Raw genomic sequence first — 19,002 nt, forward strand, 5'->3', positions numbered from 1 at the left:
GTGTAGTGGTTAAGAATCCGCCTGCCAATGCAGGGGACACGGGTTCGAGCCCTGGACTGGGAAGATCCCACATGCCGCGGAGCAACTATGCCGGTGCGCCAAGACTACTGAGCCTGTGCTCTAGAGCCTGAGCCTATGCGCCACAACTAATGAAGGCTGGGTGCCTAGAGCCCGTGCTCCGAGAAGCCACTGCAGTGAGAAGCCCACGCACCGCAATGAAGGGTAGCCCCCGCTCGCCACAACTAGAGAAAGCCCGCGCGCAGCAATGAAGACCCAAAGCAGCCAAAAATAAATAAAAATAAAATAAATAAATTTTAAAAAATTCTATTGCTTCACTGAAGACATTCTAAAGTGAAACTGGCATTTTCAAATAGTGAGTGTATGGCATTAGTAAAATTATTACTAGTACAGTAATTTTTTGCATACTACTGCTTCTACATCATCAGTGCATATGTCCACACAGTAAAAAGGCAAATAATATCTTAGTTTTATTATGATAATAGTTTGGGCATTGCACATTGACTCCTGAAGACATCTCAGGGGCCCCCCAGGTGCCTTCAGACTATACTTTGAGATGAATTTTTCCTTATCCTTGCTAGAATGCAAATCCTTTTACGATTCGAGGGGTTTTTTGGTCTTGTTCACTAGTATGCCTCCAGGGCTTAGATTATGCCTGGCACATAGTAGGCATTCAATAATTATGTTTAATTAATTATGTAATGAAGTAAGCAATCAGAACTAGATCATAATAGTGAAGAGCTTATAATCTGCATTACTGGAAACTCATTTTTAAAAAATTAGTTTTGAACAGGTAAAATTTACAATAGGATACATGATGAAAAGTCTCCCACTTTGCCTTCCCCAAGGAACTTAAGTTGCTTTCTCAGAGATAACCACTGCTGTCAGTTTCTTTTTTTTTCTTTTTAATGTTCTGTACATTTTTATTTTATTTATTTATTTATTTTCATTGGGGTACAGTTGTTTTACAATGATGCTGTCAGTTTCTGATGTATTTTTCCAGTGATATTTTATGGATTCACAAGCATATACACAAGCATATTCCTTTCTTCTATCACATACTTTGTGGTATACTACACACAATCTGGATTGAATAGTGATTTTTTTTTAAATAAAATTTTTCTTTTGGAATAATTTTGTATTTACAGAAAAGTTTTAGAGAATCTTGTATACTCTACTCACTTCTACTACTGTTAGCATCTTACATAATCATAGTACCATGTCAAAACTAGGAAATTAACATCTCTACAATACTACTAACTAAATTACAGAATTTATTCAGATTTCACTAATTATGTCCGTTTGGTTCTAGGGTCCAATCTAGGATACCACATTGCTTTTAGCATAATGCTCTTTTCCCCTTAGAATGTATTTTGAGGATCGTCTCAGGTCAGTTTATATGCAGTTGCCTCATTCTCTGGAAGGACTGTAAAAATGGACTGAAAGTGGAATTTCAGGACCAATGATTACGTGCATTTAAAAATTACCAAACCTCTCTTCCCCAAAGAAATTAGCATACCCTTCTAATTAGTCTCCCTGTGATTTGAGTGTTGTAAATTTCTTTGAAGTTCCAAGATTAATATTGGGGACTGGATGAAGGTGATAAATGTAAAGTATTCAGAAAAATTTTGCACACTTCGAAATAACTATTTTTAATGTACTGGCACAAATTCACATAGCATTGCATGATTTATACATTATACCAATAATTTATTGGGCCATGACCCACATGTATAGTCGGTTCCTGTTAGGACCACTAGGGGGCTCTGCTGGAACGGTTTTATAGTTACGTTAGCCCATTTAGGAGAATGTTTCGAGATGATGTTTTAGATTTCTGAACTCTTAAAACTTGAAAGAGATCATCTCATCCAGCTTCCTTATTTTGCAGAAGAGGAAACCAAGTTTGGCCGAGAGAGCTGGTATGGAGGAGAGCTGGAATTTAAAATCCCCTCTTGGTTCCCGCGGCAGGAGTTCAATAAATTCTTTTTTGCCATGTGCCTCCACTGAATGATTCACCCCCAGTGGCTATTTTCTTTTTTACTGCCACAATTTTAGTAATTTTTGCTAAGACGGTGTATTTATGATATTCTTCTAATAGGACACTCTACTGATTGGTTAGGTGAAAGAAATGCAAGAAATATAAACTTCTAAATAAACGTTATTACTTATTACAAAATGTTTTCTATTCAAAGCATCTCTCAGCATCAAAACCATATTAGTTACTGGAAGCCCTAGCAACCACTTTCAAATTTACTTTCCACTTAAAACATTTTACTCTTATCTTTACTCATTTATTCATTCAATATTTATTGACTGCCTACTAGCTCCAGACACTGTTGTAGACCCTAGGCTTACAGAAGCTGCCCTTCGTCCCCAAGAAGCATCTATTTCTCCATTGTTCACTTTATAAACTATTTTTACAGGCCTTAGTTCAGTGGTTCTCATAGTGTGGTCCCTGAACCAGCAGCAGGAGCAGAAGCACCTGGGAACTTGTTAAAAATGCAAATTAGGCCCACACTCCACTCCAGCAATCTTTTTTGTTGTTGTTGTTTTTAAACAAGCTCTCCAGGGATTCCGATGTACATTCAAGTTTAAAAACTATGGTTTTAGTTCCACGGCTTGGCATCAGTTATCTAAGTAGGTCAAAGATCAACATCCGGCTTCTGAACTCTCAGGCATCTCCGTGGAGTAGCGGTCTCAGATACAACTGAGACCCAACAATGACGATACTTAATTTAATGATTTGTTGTACCTGGAAAGATCCTGGGATGATTGTAGTAACAGTATTATAATGGCTTAAGAACAAAAACGAACCGCAGTGGATTTTCTTTACCAATAGAATATGGACCGGACTGAGTTCCGGGACAATGTTTTCAGACACTAGACACAGCCGGTTGCATTAATCCCGTGGGTTCTGGGTCTGGCTGAGTCAGGGCGGCGCTCTGAGCCGAGTGGGGCCGCGTGAACCGGTCAGGTTGGATTCGAACCTTCGGTTAGAGGCTAAATTCTGGAAGCCTCGACCATATCACATTGGTTCGTACAGAAGAGGAGGCGCCGGAGAGCACCGGGGAGGCCCCGATAGCGCCAGCCGGCCGGCGCAGAAGCCACACCCTCCTGGCCCCAAACGCCGGCAGGGCGGAGCCACGCGGCCGCAGCTCGGGCAGAGACGCGAGGCGCGGCGCAGCGCGGCGCGGGTTCGCGACTGAGGCGTAAGGGGCTACGACGGCAGCGGCTGCGCCGCCCGGCCGGGTCAGCGTTGTACGCATGCGCGGACCCGGCGCCATTTTGGTGGCCGGGCGCGGAGGTGATTCCACAGAGCGCGGCGGCCGGGGTGGCATTGGCAGCGTTCGTGTGCTCGGGTGTGAATCGCAGAGGGAGGAGGCGGTGGAGGAAGAGGTGGCGGCGGTGGCGGTGGTCGTAGCGGTGGCGGAGGAGGCGGGTACGAATCAGCTGCGGGCGGAGACATGGCCAACATCGCGGTGCAGCGAATCAAGCGGGAGTTCAAGGAGGTGCTGAAGAGCGAGGAGGTCAGAAATGAACTACCGGACGTCCCCCACCTCAGCCCAGGGCGGGAGGGCCCTTCCAGTGGCGACCCCAATATCCCTGGTAACCCCCGGGTGGCCTTCTTTGCTGCCACCGTTCTGCTTGTGGGGAAGCAGCAGTCTCCCCCTCCTTCCGCCGTTTTCCCCTCCCCTCCCAGGGCCCTGGGATGGATGGTCTCGCGGGCGGGTGGTCTGGGGAGGAATACGGTTTGGGGGGCGGATGGAGGAGGGGCGCTTATCGGCGTGGTGTGAGCTCTAGAGAGAGCCCCAAGGCAGTGGCAACAGCTGGAAGTGTGGCTGTAGGGTGGGGAGGGAGCAGGCCGAGCCTGAGAAAACCCGGGAAGTGGGTTGGGGGAAGGGGAAAGGTGGTAACTGGATCCGGAGAGCCGCGCTGTCCAAAGGCCCACTCTTTTTAAGGGTATTCTGGGTTATAACCGGTCTGGCCGCCACGGTCCTTTTCTTAGGGAAGGAGCGATGCGAGTCCTTAGGTATTGATGAAAGAAGGACGTTCAGAGTTACTCCCTCTCAGTTCGGTATTGGGAGAGAAGAGAAGGCATAATGGGGTACTATCTTCTTTGAGTGGGGGGGAGGGATAAGGGAATTTTCACCTGAGATAGGAAATTAATTCTATATTAGACCGTTATCTCATTTCTACTTACCCCGACAACATCTAGGCCTCTTTTCGATTGACATCTAAAGCTTTTTGACTGGGTAAAGGCAAGCTGTTTGGTGTATTAAAGACATTTAAATATTTTTAGCTAGGATTAGGAAAAAATAATGGAGTGTACGAGAAGCTTATTTCAAAATACTGTCTACAAGTTACAGAGTGTCCCAAGACAGTGCCTCTGTGACACTGTTGTGTTGTGCCATGAAACTTCACTATGATGTCCTTCATAGTTAACTTCATTATGATGTCCCTCATAGTTAACTTGATTCTTACTTTTGAAGAACATCCCTATTAAAAAACATGAGGTTTCAGCAGATTAATACATTATTATATCTCCTTATTAAGTAAGTAGGTTTATCCCAACATATTTATATCTGAAATGATTAAAAAATTTTTTGTCTTAATCTGCTCTTGAGTCCTTTGGAAATTTTACATACTCTAGTATTAGCCACACTTATTAATGTAAGATATTTAAAGTGTTTTAGTAATTTGACTCAAAATTATGAACGTATCAGTACAGTTTTTTTTTTCATACCCAAATCAAGAAGAATGCTAGGTTGTTTTCCTCCTTGGATTCAACAAAGAAAGATTAAAAATACTGACTGTTTATTTTCAAGATGTCACATATCATTATTGGATGTATTATTGCTATTTGTATTTTATTCTTACATTGGTACTTTAATGATCGCAATGATTTGTGAAATTCAGCATTCTAAGTATGTGATGAGTTACTAACAAGTCTGATAGCAGTTGAACTTTGAGTCTAAAGTGATTATGTATTTTTCCAGCTAGACATGGAGAAAATTCTTTAAGATTATTTAAAAATGCCAAATCCTAGCAGATTTATTGAAGGTAATAGTATATAAGTAATGATTGGTTTTACAGAGCATGTGTATGTACTCTGACCTCTGTATTTGTTCAAGTGCCAAAACTCTGAATGGAAGGATGACTTTGTATTTTTGTGGTACAGTGCAGAAAAAGAGTCGTAAATGCCTGTACTGATATACAATGAAACAGTGATTCTAAGTTTTTCTCTAAGAAAATATATTCCAGGACAGTTGACATATATCTTCCTAATGAAAGTTTGCAGCTAATATTGTTGCCAGTAGCCTAAAACATTTCTTCTATAATACGGTTGTACAAGCCTGAAACTTAATATAAGGCTTTAATGCGTTATTTTCTATTAATTAAAAGTGGTAAGTTACTGCTCTCATAATTCATATAGTCTCTGCATTATGTGAGGTGACTTTTCACCATGATATTCTTAGTACTTAAATTGATGCTTAAAAGAAATCTTGTATTGCTATAGTAATGCATATTGTTAAAATAATACAGTTCTATATTAAGTAAGGGATGATGAAGCCTTGCTTCAAGTGACATAGTGTTTCAGAGGAAGAAAACAGAAAATACAAACAGGCAAATTATTTTTTTAAGAACAGTACCTTTATAAATCTGGAGTGAAACTTCTTCCAGAAAGTAAGTTAAAAGAACATTTAGGAAAGGGTCAGATATTGGAATATATAACCAGTAAATAGCTTTATTTTCACCAATATTTTATTTAATTGATATTTTACTAGGTCCAGTTCTATAAATGGATTATGTTGATTATTTTCAACTCATTGAAGAACTTGTAGTACAGTCCACGTGTTTCCTTTTTATGTATGTAAATGCAGTATTTGAGTGGCTGGTCAAGTAATCAAGTATTTCCTCATGTAACTCTCCATTTTAGCAAAGTTTATTTCATATGTTTGTGTTTACTAAGACTCCTGATTGATTTTAAGGATTTTTTTTCCCCCTTTTAAGTGCCTTAGTAAAGATAGCTGACATTTGCTGAATTCTGGCCATAAGAAGTAGTAAGTGGCCACTGCTGGAGTGTGTTGTTAATTAAAATATAGCCTCCAAGATAAATTAAATGTGAAAAGCACAGTGCAGAATAGTGGGAGGAGGCCACCATTTGTGTCAGAAGTGGGAGAATAGGTGTATTTGTCTGTATAGGTGAAAGGATTAATGAGAAATTGGTAACATTGATTGCTTCTCTGTCAGAGAATTGGGTGTCTGGGGCAACAGGCATCAAAAGATCCCTTTTGAATTTTGAGTCATGCTAATATGGTATTTACTCAAAATAAATAAACCATGTAGGCCTTTTTTCCTGAGACTGTGTTTGGAAGTCTGTCCTTTATGTGTCAGGTTTATTTAAATCTGAGTGTGAATTTTAAGTAATGTTTCAAAGTTGCTAGGCATGGAAAATTGATTTAAAGTACATTTTATAGTTATTTTTGAGTTGAATTACATAAGTGAGTTGTTGCTTACGAGGATAGAATAAAACTATAATCTGTATTCATAGGTTGTATTATTATTTACTATCAATTATTATTGGTATGAACAATTAACCACCATTTGTAGAGGAGCTCTCAGTTCCATTTGTTTATATACATTATTGCTAATTCTCAAGAACAGGTCTTTGAATTAGATTTTTTATTTCTTAGATGAGAAAATTGAGATTCAGAGAAGTTAAATTATTTGTCCACAAATGTATAGCTTTGAGATGTAGATCTAAGTCTGCTTGTGTCTATATTGTACCATGCTGTCATGACTTGCCAAAGGTAGGCATACTTTTAATTATTTAAAAATAATTGAACCTGGTTTGTATTACTGATTAAAGGATTTAAACGCAACCTAATTTAATTGTTAGTTTAAACATTAAGTGTTACCTGTAATTAAATGTTTACTTGCATTTCAATATGGAAAATATTTTTAAATTTGATGTTCAGTGAAGTAAAATGCCCTTAAATCAGTGCACATACTCTTGCTTGTTCTTGAGCTGTATGGTACCTGTAGTTTTTTTCATATTGTAGCTGCACTTTGCTAACTAGGATTTTCTAGGATTCTCATAGGGAATATTTAAATCTATGGCATTAACAAATTGGTTTCAGGAAAACTATTATTGTATACATTTTCCTTAAGTATTTAAATGGATTTTTGTATCTTTTATTTTAAATTTTATATATTTGATTATTCTGTGTAGAACTAGTTGCAAATCTTTAGAAGAAAGTCTCTTGATTTCTGTAGACCATGCAACCTTGGCACTATGTGGGGCATGTGGGGCAGATAATGAATTCTTTGTTGTGGGTGGTTCGCCTGTGCATTGTAGGATGTTTAGCACTATCCCTGACTAATAGCACTAGATGCCAATAGCACAGGCAATCCTCCCTCCACCTCCCTACCCTCTCCCTGCCAATCATATCAACTAAAAATGTCTCCAGATTTTGCCAAATGCTGAGAACCACTGCTGTAGACAAAACTCTTTAGAAGAACATTTAAGACTGTTAACTAGGTAGGATGTGTAGTATAATTTCTCTAAAAGATGAATGAATGGAAGTAAAGGTACAAAAAATTATATAGCATGGCTACTACTAGGTTTGAATGTTCTGTTTTTGTTTTAAGACTTTGCCCCTTATCAATTAATTGTCATCATTTTCTTTTAAACTTTTTCCTTTTTGATTTTAGGAAAAAGGTGAAATTTCCTGCTATAAACTAATGTTACCAGAATTTGAACAATTTTTTACGAATAGAAAAGTGGTGTGTTTTTACAGCTATGTAAATTATAGTTCAATGTAACTTATTTAGATAGTGTGCCTTAAGAGGTTCTGGGTGTAGGTTGAGCAAGGAAAGTGTTATAGATTGAGTTAAAAAAAAAACAACAACTTAAAAGCCTGTCCAAGTAATACTCTTTGGGGTGCATTTCTCTTCTTCTCTCTTTTTTTTTTTAGTTATTATAAAGGCTTTGATCTCTGTCCCTCAGGCACAGAGTTAGATGCATTTGGGATCCCTTTGCAGGTCACCCCTTTGTAAAGAATATATATTCTTATTTCTCAGTAAATATGTTATCAGCAGTTATTGAGCATATTGACAACAGCCCTAAAAGACTTACCTGGTTGGAGGTAGATAAAAATGTTAGATGCAAAGAATCAGTGCTATGGGAGTTCTGAGGGTATGTGTATGTAGGGAGGTTCTTGAGCTAGGTTCCAAAGGAAAGTTAAGACTGACTTGGAATTTCAGGAGACAGTCATAAAGGAATTACAGGAATACTGTCATTTACAAGTAAATGATCTCTTCTGTAGATGCCTGAACTGGAACTAGGGAGCAGGGTTATGGACAAAATTAGGCAAGAAACACATTTTTATATATATGTGTGTGTATATATATATATGTATATATTTGTATATTTATTTTAACATCTTTATTGGGGTATAATTGCTTTACAGTGGTGTGTTAGGTTCTGCTTTATAACAAAGTGAATCAGCTATACATATACATACATCCCCATATCTCCTCCCTCTTGCGTCTCCCTCCCACCCTCCCTATCCCACCCCTCTAGGTGGTCACAAAGCACCGCATTTATATATTTATAAAAAAAAGGTTGCACAGCTCTGATATACACAAACATAGTTGTGGAGTTAGAACACATAAGTTTTCTTTGGAGAAAAAAAACACCTTTTTCATATCAAAATAATAAATGGTAATATACAAAGTACATACAATAAAGTGTGACCAGCACCCAAAACAATATTACCAGCACCATCAGAATCCCCACACCCCACCCCTTTCCAGTCATTTTCCTGGTTTTTAATAGCACAGACTAGCTTTGAGTATGTTTTTTTGTTTTTTGCTTTGAGTATGTTTGAGTAAAAGGATAGACATAAGAGCATATACTATATGATTTCATTTTAAAGGTTTTCAAAAGATGACTTTCAAAATATTTGTTCAAAACATGCATTAACAGTGTCTTAGAAAATGTGTTGAATGTTAAAGTTGAAAGAGACCTTAGATCTAGGCCAAAAACTTCATCTATAGGATCAGGAAACTGAGGCCTAGAGAGATTGATTGTTGCTCAGTGACTCAAATCTGATTAATGGTGAACTTCACCCAAGCTTTTGGCATACCAGTTTACTCCAACCATTATATATGGTTGCTTTATGGGACTATACTTTTCATAAACAATACCATAAAAGCTGAATGCTAATAAAACTAAGTACAACAGTGGGTGACAGTTCAATATTGAGTATTGTATTTAAATATATTTTGCTTTTCTCTCTTGGTGTGAGAAAAGTTTGCCAGGAGGCAGATATACTTACTTCCCCAAGCATAATGTAGTGAGTTTAGCTTAGTGATTAAGAGTGTGGGCTTTGGAATTAGATTTGCGTTCAGTCCTGGCTTTTCTGCTTAATACCTACAGCACTGACTGTTTCAGCTTTCTTATCTGTAAATAGGGAGATCAAGAGAGGCTTTACAGTGCTTAGAGCGATGCTTGGAACATTCAGTAAATGGATAGCTGCTAACATGTCAAAATTAACTGTACTTTCATACTCTGCTTATTGTTGTCCTTGGACCATAAAGGTTTCCTTCAATGGTTTAGTGAAAGCTCTACACGAATTTGCCTCCAGAAAAGGCTTAACATGATGAGGGACTTTAGTACTTCTGATATTGTTTCTTTGTGTGCAAATAACCTATGGGGGCTGGTGGCCAAGGGGAATACAAAAGAATATATGTGGGCTTTGTTCTGAAGATGTTAGTTAGTCTTTCTTTAGGAGACAGTTATAAATTGGAGAGAAGTTTGTGTTAAAATGACCTTTCTGAGTGAAAAAGAAGTAAATTATTTGGGAGCCTTTCATATAACATGGAGTAATGGGATTATTTTGGATTTCTTGACATGGCTCTGGTCTCCTTTAACTGGACCATGGAATCCATATGCTAATCCTCTGGTGTGTAATCTTGAATCCCTTTGTAAAATCCCTATTTTAAAGTTGGGTCTTGGAAACTAGAAAGTCGTGGTCACATCCATCTGACATCCGTCATATGTTCTGTTATGTAATTCTGAAAAGGTGAGACAAGTTCATTTCATTCAAAACCCTTGTCCTTTCCCTCCCTTTAGTTCTTTGCTTTTACTGCAAATTTAACATTTATTTATTTATTTTGGCTGCTCTGGGTCTTAGTTGTGGCACGTCATCTTTAGTTGCGGCATGTGGACTACTTAGTTGTGGCATGCATGCGGGATCTAGTTCCCCGGCCAGGGATTGAACCTGGGCCCCCTGCACTGGGAGCATGGAGTCTTACCCACTGGACCACCAGGGAAGTGCCTTTACTGCAAATTTAAAACAGTAACTACCTGTAGTTGAATGTCTACTGTCCGATATTTTATATATATGACAGCCTTATGAGATGGGTGTTATTCTTGTTTTATGGATTAGAAAGTTGCAGCTCTGAAGAAATTAAGTAACTTTCCTCAGTGTCGAGTAACTTGGTGGAACGGGTTTAAAACCAGGTCTCTGACTCTGTTTACTGGTTATGGTGGAAAGAATAGAGTATAATCATATCTGCTGCTTGCTTCCTATCCATTATCTTTAAAGATGTTTTAAAAAATTATATTTTAGACTTAGAAGTTAAGAAATAATATATGAACATCTTTATATCCACGGTCCAGATTTAATAGATCTTAACTCATACTGGGTTTAGCTCCTCCTCCACCTTCCCAAGAAATAAAACATACAGACAAAGCTCATTCTGTTCTCTTTCCTTCTTGTAAGTAACCACTATGCTGGGGTTGAGTACATCCTCCCATTCATATTTTTGTTTTTACTATTGATAAACACAGTATTTTTGAGTGTAAAATCACTTTTTAGTATTTTAAACTTTAAAAAAAATTTTTTTCATAGATGGTTATAATATTCTACATCTCCTGCAACTTTTCGTCTCAACGTTGTTTTTTGAGATTTATCTGTGACAATGCATATTGCTCTAGTTCTTCAATTTTAAACTACAGTTGACCCTTGACCAACATGGGTTTGAACTGCATGAATCTATTTATATGCGGATTTTTTTTCCATAGTAAATACTGCAGTACTACACAATCCACTGTTGATTGAATGTGTAGATGTGGAGGAACTGGGTATATGGAGGGCCAACTATAAGTTATACTTCAATTTTTGTCTGGGCAGGGAGTCGGTATCCCTAACCCCCCTCGTTGTTCAAGGGTCCACTATGTAGAGTATTTCGTGTCACAGTTTTTAAAATTCATTCTCTTATTGATGGCATGTAGTTCCAACTTTTAGAAATTATAAAAAAGGATGCATTGAACATTATTATAGTTGTTTTCTTGGGCACATAAGCGTTTTATAGGAAGCAGACTTTCAGGATATGAGTGTATTTGCATCTTCTGCATGACTCGATATTGCATCATTGTTCTCCCAATGATTGTATCAATTTACACTTGCTGTAGAAGTAAATAAGAATTCTAGGGACCTGACATTTGGAAGGTTTAGATTTTTGTCAGTCTGATGGATATGAAATGGTAGCTTATTTTAATTTTCATTTCCCTTGTCAATAGAGATATTAAGCATGTTTTTGTGTTTATTGGCCGTAAGGCTTTCTTTTGTAAAATTAGTGTTTGCATTCCTTACCCATTTTTAAGAATTTGTGTGGTTTGTATTTTTCTTATTGATTTGTAAGAATTCTTTATCTGTATAGTTTTCTCTATTTCTGTTATGTGGCTTAATTTCTAACTGTCTGATCTTTTTTTATGCTCTTTTTAAAAAAATTGTGGTAAATAACATCATAAAACTTTTCATTGTATTTTTAAAAAACATTTATTTATTTTGCTGCATTGGGGTCTTAGTTGTGGCATGCGGCGTCTTCGTTGCCGCATGCGGGATCTTTTAGTTGCAGCATGCAGGCTCTAGTTCCCTGACCAGGGATCAAACCTGGGCCCCCTGCATTGGGAGCGAGGAGTCTTAACTGCGGGATCACCAGGGAAGTCCCTCATCCTGTATATATTTAAGTGCACAATTTCAGTGGCATTAAGTACATTCACATTGTTGTACAACCAATACCACCATCCATCTCCAAGACTTTGTTTTTTGTAAAACTGAAACTCTGTACCCATTAAACACTAACTCCTTACTTCTCAATGCTCAACCCCTGGCAGTTACCATTCTATTGAATATTTTCTGTCTCTATGAATTTGATTATTATACATTATTTGTTCTGCTGGCTTATTTCACTTAACTTTATTGTATCTTTGATCTAACTGCGTTTACTTTTAAAGTAGTCAAATTTGTCTGTCTTTTCCTATGTGGTGTGGTTTTCTGTTTTTTTTTTTTTTAATAAATTTTATTTATTTATTTATTTATTTATTTATTTATGGCTATGTTGGGTCTTCGTTTCTGTGTGAGGGCTTCCACTAGTTGTGGGAAGTGGGGGCCACTCTTCATCGCGGTGCGCGGGCCTCTCACTATCGCGGCCTCTCTTGTTGCAGAGCACAGGCTCCAGACGCGCAGGCTCAGTAATTGTGGCTCACGGGCCCAGCTGCTCCACGGCATGCGGGATCTTCCCAGACCGGGGCTCGGACCCGTGTCCCCTGCATTGGCAGGCAGATTCTCAACCACTGTGCCACCAGGGAAGCCCTATGGTGTGGTTTTTGTATTTTGTTTAAGGAATCTTTTCCTACTCTGGTTGTCATAAAGATATTCTTCTGTATTTGGTTCTTAAAAGTTAATTCATTCCTTAACTTCTGTACTCAGGTTTCTTCTGTCTCTATCATATCATATTGAAACTACTTTTTCAGGCATTACCAATATCTTCTAAATTGTGAAACGAAAAGTAACTTTTCAGCAGTTGTCCATTTTGTACATCTTTCTTCCACGTTTCCAATTCCATCTTAGAGCTTTCCCCTTTCGGTTATTCTGATACGAGTTTTCTGGTTTTTCTTCAACTTCTCTTACTACCCTTTGTAAGTTACTGATTTCGTCCTCCATCCCCCATTTATCTCCTGAATCTTTGTTTCCGCTTTTGCGTTTTTTGTTAATCATCTTAGGTCAGGTTTTCATTTCTCATATGGACTATTTATATTAAAATAGTTTGCTTATTTACATTTAGTTCTCTGCCTTTGGTCTGTCCCAACTTCTAATTCAACTGGCGCCATGCCACTGGATTTAATTTTTTTTTTTTTTTTAACTTTCCAAAGAAGTGCCTTTATTACAGGGTTTAGGAAAAGAAAAAAGCTCTAGAAAAAGGAAATTTCCAAAATAGGTCTTCAGCAAGGGTGGGTGCAGTGACAAGTCCAGGCTGGAGTCTTGCTCTCACTAGAGGTCACTTCCGGGTTGTGAGGACGGTCCTCCTGGAGTCTCTCGATCGGCCCCCTCTGGGCCCCAGCGACTGGCCCGGCGGACTTCTCAGCCCTTGGTCAGCCTTGTTGCCCTGTGCCAGCTCCTCATCATACAGAATTTCATAATTGCCAAGGACTTCCTTTGGGGGTGACTTGTTTCATTTACAGTCTGGAATTTCAACGTTAGGGACCGCGATGTTGAGGGTGTCATTAATCAGGTTATACTTAAGGATTTGGTCATTGGCAATGTGGAGGTGAGGGATGGGGACGCGTTCACCTCAATCAGCGAGGGCTTCAGCTTGTCGTCGATGATGATGTCGTAGCTGTAGCACTCAAAGCAGTGTTTGTCGTTGTTCATCATGGGTGCCACGGCCTTCAGGGACTGCATGAAGATCCAGTGGATCTCGTTGAACAGCTTGCTGGTCACCTCCTTGCCTCAGGTGCTCTCCAGGTAGAGCCGCAGGTTGTTCACGGTCCACGTGCCCCCGTGCCCCCGTGGATGTGGTTGTAGTCCTCCCCATGTTTCTGAATGGCAATGTTGGTGAGATGAACAAACATGTTATCCAGCTCACTGGTACTCGGGGTGTATTTTACTGTGCAAAAGCAGCAAAATCCAAGTTTATGCATGTAGTAGCGCAGTGGCGGTACGTAGACACCAGAACATACAAGCGCAGGTCAAACTTCCTGCCGCCGATTAGTAACGGGTTGTTAATGTACAGAGAGATCACGTAGGCTTCCTTGGTAGACTGAGTCATGAACAAAGATGTTTTGCTGTCCCAGGACCACTTTTGATTTGTGAGAGCTTGTTGATCAGAAAGATGCCCTTTCCCTGAGCTTTGCCACAAGGTTTCATGATCCAGGTGCTGGAGGGGCTTTTCCTGAACTCCACGAACAGGTTGTAGTCGGCGGGCAGCATGTAGGTGACGGGGACGAAGTCCAGCTAGAGGTGTTTCCCACTTTCGTCCTTCTCTGCTAAAGGACTCCCTTCTTTTCCAGCTCTTTCCTGTATCTTTTGATGTTTTTCATCATCAGATCCTTCTGCATCAGTTCATAGTGGTTCAGGAAATGGTTGACTATTTGATCATCTGAGAGCCGGTAGCCAGTTTCGACACTAAAAACGTTGTGGATGGTTTGCTTGCTCTTCCAGTAAAAATTCCAGTCCTCGTTTTCTGTCACTTGGACCCATCCTCTCTTTTCAAAGTTATTTATCAGCACCGACTTCTCGATATCAGTGACCTATTTCACTTTTCCTGCCATAATCCATAGGTACTTATGGAGCCAACGGGAACGTCCAATTTCTCTTCAGTTTCACCCAGTTTTGACTTGGATTCTCACCTGATGTCAGATTGTTTTCCTGTGACTTCCTCCTGTGGGGCGCACAGCACGGAGGAGCGCCCAGGAGCGCGGAGGACGGTGGCCCCGCACCGCGGCCCGGCCCCGCCTCCCTGGATTTAATTTTTAAAACGTTATTTTGTCATTTTCCTTTGCATTGTCTACTCCCTATTGCATGAAGTCAAAACCTTTTTACTGTTGTTCTAGCCTACCTTTCCTGACTTATTTCCTGTCAAGTCTCAACTTAGTTGTATGCCTGAACATACCTCAGACCCTCACTCTCCCTCCAGCCTTTAGCTATACTGAGTTGTTCTGTCTGCTTGGAATAAGTCCTTAACCTCCTTTCTTTGCCTTTTGAAAAACTTCTCCTAAAATGCCATTCCTGATAAGCTTTTCTTTTTTCTTTTTTTTTCTTTTTTAAAATTTATTTGTTTATTTGTTTTTGGCTGCACTGGGTCTTCATTGCTGTGCACGGGCTTTCTCCAGTTGCGGCGAGCAGGGGCTGCTCTTCATTGCGGTGCGCGGGCTTCTCATTGCGGTGGCTTCTCTTGTTGCGGAGCACAGGCTCTAGGTGCGAGGGCTTCAGTAGTTGTGGCTCATGGGCTCTAGAGCGCAGGCTCAGTAGTTGTGGTGCATGGGCTTAGTTGCTCCGCAGCGTGTGGAGTCTTCCCGGACCAGGGCTCGAACCCGTGTTCCCTGCATTAGCACTGCACCATCAGGGAAGTCCCTGATAAGCTTTTCTTGAACCCACAGTTTACCTTCCCCCCCCCCCACAGTTTACCTTTTTTCTCCAGTATCACTTTGTTGGGATTTTTTTAGAGCGGTTATTATATTTTTGGTAATTGTATATATGTCTTTGCTCCTGCTAGATCGCTGGGCTCCTTGAGGATTCTTATTCATCTTTTTCTCTTCAGCATCCAGTATGGTGCCTGAAATGTAGTAGGCTTAGTAACATTTAAAGTATGCCACCACCACCCCCACCCCCCCACCGCCCAAATTTTTGATAGGTGTCTAATCTTTTGGAGCTATTCCTGAAAGTGCTCTTTGCCTAGGTTTAGGACAGGTCTGTGTTACTCTGTTCATTATTTTTAGTCTTTGTGTGATTATGGATTTTTCTAGTGATTACAAATGCAGGGCTAGCTACCATATGTAGCCTTTTCTCTCAAGTGACTGTGGGATGCTTTACTTCTAGGTTTCTTTGATTCATGTGAACCATCCTATTTGGGATTGGTGTACTTAATTGTGGGTTGTCTGATACTGTTGCTTTTCAGCAGTGATATAAAACACTTTGTGCTTCATTTTTCTTAAGTCATTCTGTAGTAGTTCCTTTATTTTTAAAATATATGTATAGAATATACTGCAGTTTATGCATCTGTGCATTGGATATTTGGTTATTTCCAGTTTCTTGCTGGTACAAATGTGCAAGAATTTAGTGTGTATTGCTAGATTAGATTTTAGAGGGTTATATATGTCAGACTTTTTTTAACGTCTTTTGGCTTGGTCATACTTTGATTATATCCTTAGGTGTTTACTTACGTGCTTTATCTCCACCTGTCTGATGGAACTGTGAATGTGTGTCATTGAGGACATAGACCTGTCTTACTGATTTTTCCATCCTCCATTGCTTAGCACATTGCCTGGTGAGCAGGAGGCATTTGTTTTCCTGAATGAGTTTCAGTATTTCTTAAGCTCCAGGGAGCTAATCTCCAAGCACTATGAAAGTAATACCTTTCATCCTGCTTCTGGTACTAGGAAGAATCGAATATGTTGATAAAGGTGGCCGCCAGTGAAGTTGGGTTTCTGTTGATAATGTAGTCAGGTCCTGAATTGGGATGGTATACTGTCCAAGCCCAAAACTGGGGAAATAAGATGGTGGGAAGAGAATCTTTTTTGCTTTATTTTGTAGTTTTCCCCTTTGAAGATCTCAGGGGGCATCTATTTATTAGTATATATGACATCATCTGTATCCTGTGGTTTAAACTCTTTAGTTAACTCTACATTTTTCTTCATTTATTCAACAAATATTTATTGAATGTCATCTGTGTTTGTTAATAAGCTAGACATGGTCCATGCTGTTATGGAGTAAATTATGGTCCAGTAAGATGGTGAGACATTGAACAGCTAGTTATGTTTGTTGAGTTTAAGTAAGGAGAACTGTGAGGGTGAGGTAACCTGAACTCAGGGAAAGAGTTCCTTGGGAATAACCCTTAAACTAATACTTGGGAGGATAAATTGGAATTAACTTAGTCATATATTAGGATGATCAACTCTTACATGCACATAGAAAGCTAATAATTATATAGTCAAGAATGTAAACCATTTAATTGCTTTTCTCTTTTAAATAGTCAAAATTCTGTGAATATAAAAGTAACAAACTTATTAAACTTTGAAAAATACAGGGAACTATATCATAAAGTAAAAATTATCGGTAATCTCACTCCCAGAGATAATTCTTTTCTTTAAAAAATGTTTGTCTATGAAATATTTCACATATACAGAGATACATCTTAATTTTGGTATTCCTTTCATTTTATCTATGTATGTACATATATATACATATTTAGAATTTTTGGGGGTGGGGGAGCTTTGAATACAATTCCCATGGGACTTCAAACCGAAATATGTAATTTTTAATCATTTGAAGTTGTTTTTCCCTATTAGACTCCAAGCTTCTCAAGGGTAGGCATCATGGCTCATCCATCTTTGTATTATCAGTACCAAGAGCTCTTTAACAGGTATTTGAGGGCTCCCTCTATGGTAGGCACCATGATATGTGTTGGGGATATAGTAATGAGTGGGATAAGGGAAGACAGACAAATAAGTAATAAATGCAGTGCAGAGCTGTATAATAATATTGTCCAGATGAAATTAATTGGTTGTTTTTGATTGGGTGTTCAGAAAAGGCTTATCCTAGAATTGTAAACTTAAATTGAGATCTGAATGTTAAAAGCACGTCACTAGGGGAAGAACAGTCCAGATCAGAGGAAACTGTTAGTGTAAAAGCTCTAAAGTGGGAATGAATTTGCTATGTGTAAGCAACCAAAAGGAGGTTGTTGTGGCTGGAGTATTGTGGGTAAGGGAGGAGAATGGTGCAAGATGAAGTTGGAGATGTAGGTGGGAGCCAGATCACACACAAGCCATTTGAGGATTTAAAGCAAACGACAGAATTGGTGTTTTTGAAAGATCACTTTGGCTGCTGTGGAGAATGAATTGACCCTGAAGATACGAGGAAATGTTTACTACTTAAAGGTTGAGTTTTGCTGGATATAACAAAAGAAACAGTAGTAGTGATTGAAATAAATAGGAAAAGTCTGGAGGGAAAGTATCCCAAAGTTGCTTGGTTAGGGGCTTTATAGTGTTAATAGTCTACTTCTAACTTTCAGGTTACTATTCTTAGGAGTTTGACCCTTGTCCCTAAACTCTCAGAATGGCTATCAGAGGACCAGGCAGCCTATCTGAATTTCAAAAAGGGAAAGGCACCAGGCACTGCCAGCTGAGTTCACTCTCTTTAAAGAGATATCTGAGGTTCCATTCAGTGACCTCTCTTTTTGTTTTTTTATTCACCACAGTGTCATAATCACTTCTTGGTTTAAGGTAGGCTAGGAAATGTTTATTAGCTGAGCACATTGCTCCCCAATTAAAATGAGGGTTTTGTTAGTAAGGAAGGAGAAGGAAATTTGTTAGGCACTTCCCATGTGGGGTTGGGGATAGGAGGCAGGAATGAACTCAGGAAGATCATTTGGGAAGCCTTTCTAGGTAGCCTAGGCAAGAGATGATTGTAGCTTGGGGTTAGGGTAGAATAGAGGGGGCTTAAGAGAAGTGTTTGGGTTATGTTTTAAGAGTGGAGTCACCAGAGCTTGCTGATGGTGTAGAGAAATAATGAAGAAACTGGAAAAACACCTAGATTTTTGTCTTTTGCAACTAGATAGATGGTGGTGCTAATTTCTGAGTTGAAGAGTGGGAAGAGCACACTGGAGGTGGGGAGGATAAGAATTTAAGCAGTTCATTATGTGAGTCTGGAGGTTAGAGCTGAAGAGAGATTTGGCATCATAGATACATAGATGGTATAATTTGAAGCTTAGACTGGGTAACTTAACTCTAGGAGAATTTGGTTAGAAAAGGAGGGGTCTAGGACAAAATCTGGTTTTTGTCCTGGTTCCATAGAACATGTTGAAGTTGAATTGATGGGAACCAACAAAGGAGAGCGTGGTGTCATTGAAGCCAAGAGAAGACAGAGTTCCAAGAAGAGGGTGGTCAACTTTGTCATGCTGCTTAAATGGGAA

The 19,002-nt window shown here is 39.3% G+C and overlaps 1 protein-coding gene and 1 pseudogene across 1 annotated transcript in view; one reads left to right on the forward strand and one right to left on the reverse strand.

The window, feature by feature from the left end:
* Positions 1-3,265: 3,265 nt before the first annotated feature.
* The window catches only part of UBE2K (ubiquitin conjugating enzyme E2 K), a 72,881-nt gene continuing 57,144 nt past the window's right edge, over positions 3,266-19,002 (forward strand). The window contains exon 1 of the mRNA XM_061191332.1: positions 3,266-3,545. Coding sequence (XP_061047315.1) covers positions 3,483-3,545 — 63 coding nt within the window. The 5' untranslated portion in view covers positions 3,266-3,482. The remainder of the gene's footprint in view (positions 3,546-19,002) is intronic.
* On the reverse strand, positions 13,372-14,659 carry LOC133092102 (polyglutamylase complex subunit TTLL1-like; annotated as a pseudogene).

Source organism: Eubalaena glacialis, chromosome 5 (genome assembly GCF_028564815.1).
Source record: "Eubalaena glacialis isolate mEubGla1 chromosome 5, mEubGla1.1.hap2.+ XY, whole genome shotgun sequence".
Taxonomy (NCBI): domain Eukaryota; kingdom Metazoa; phylum Chordata; class Mammalia; order Artiodactyla; family Balaenidae; genus Eubalaena; species Eubalaena glacialis.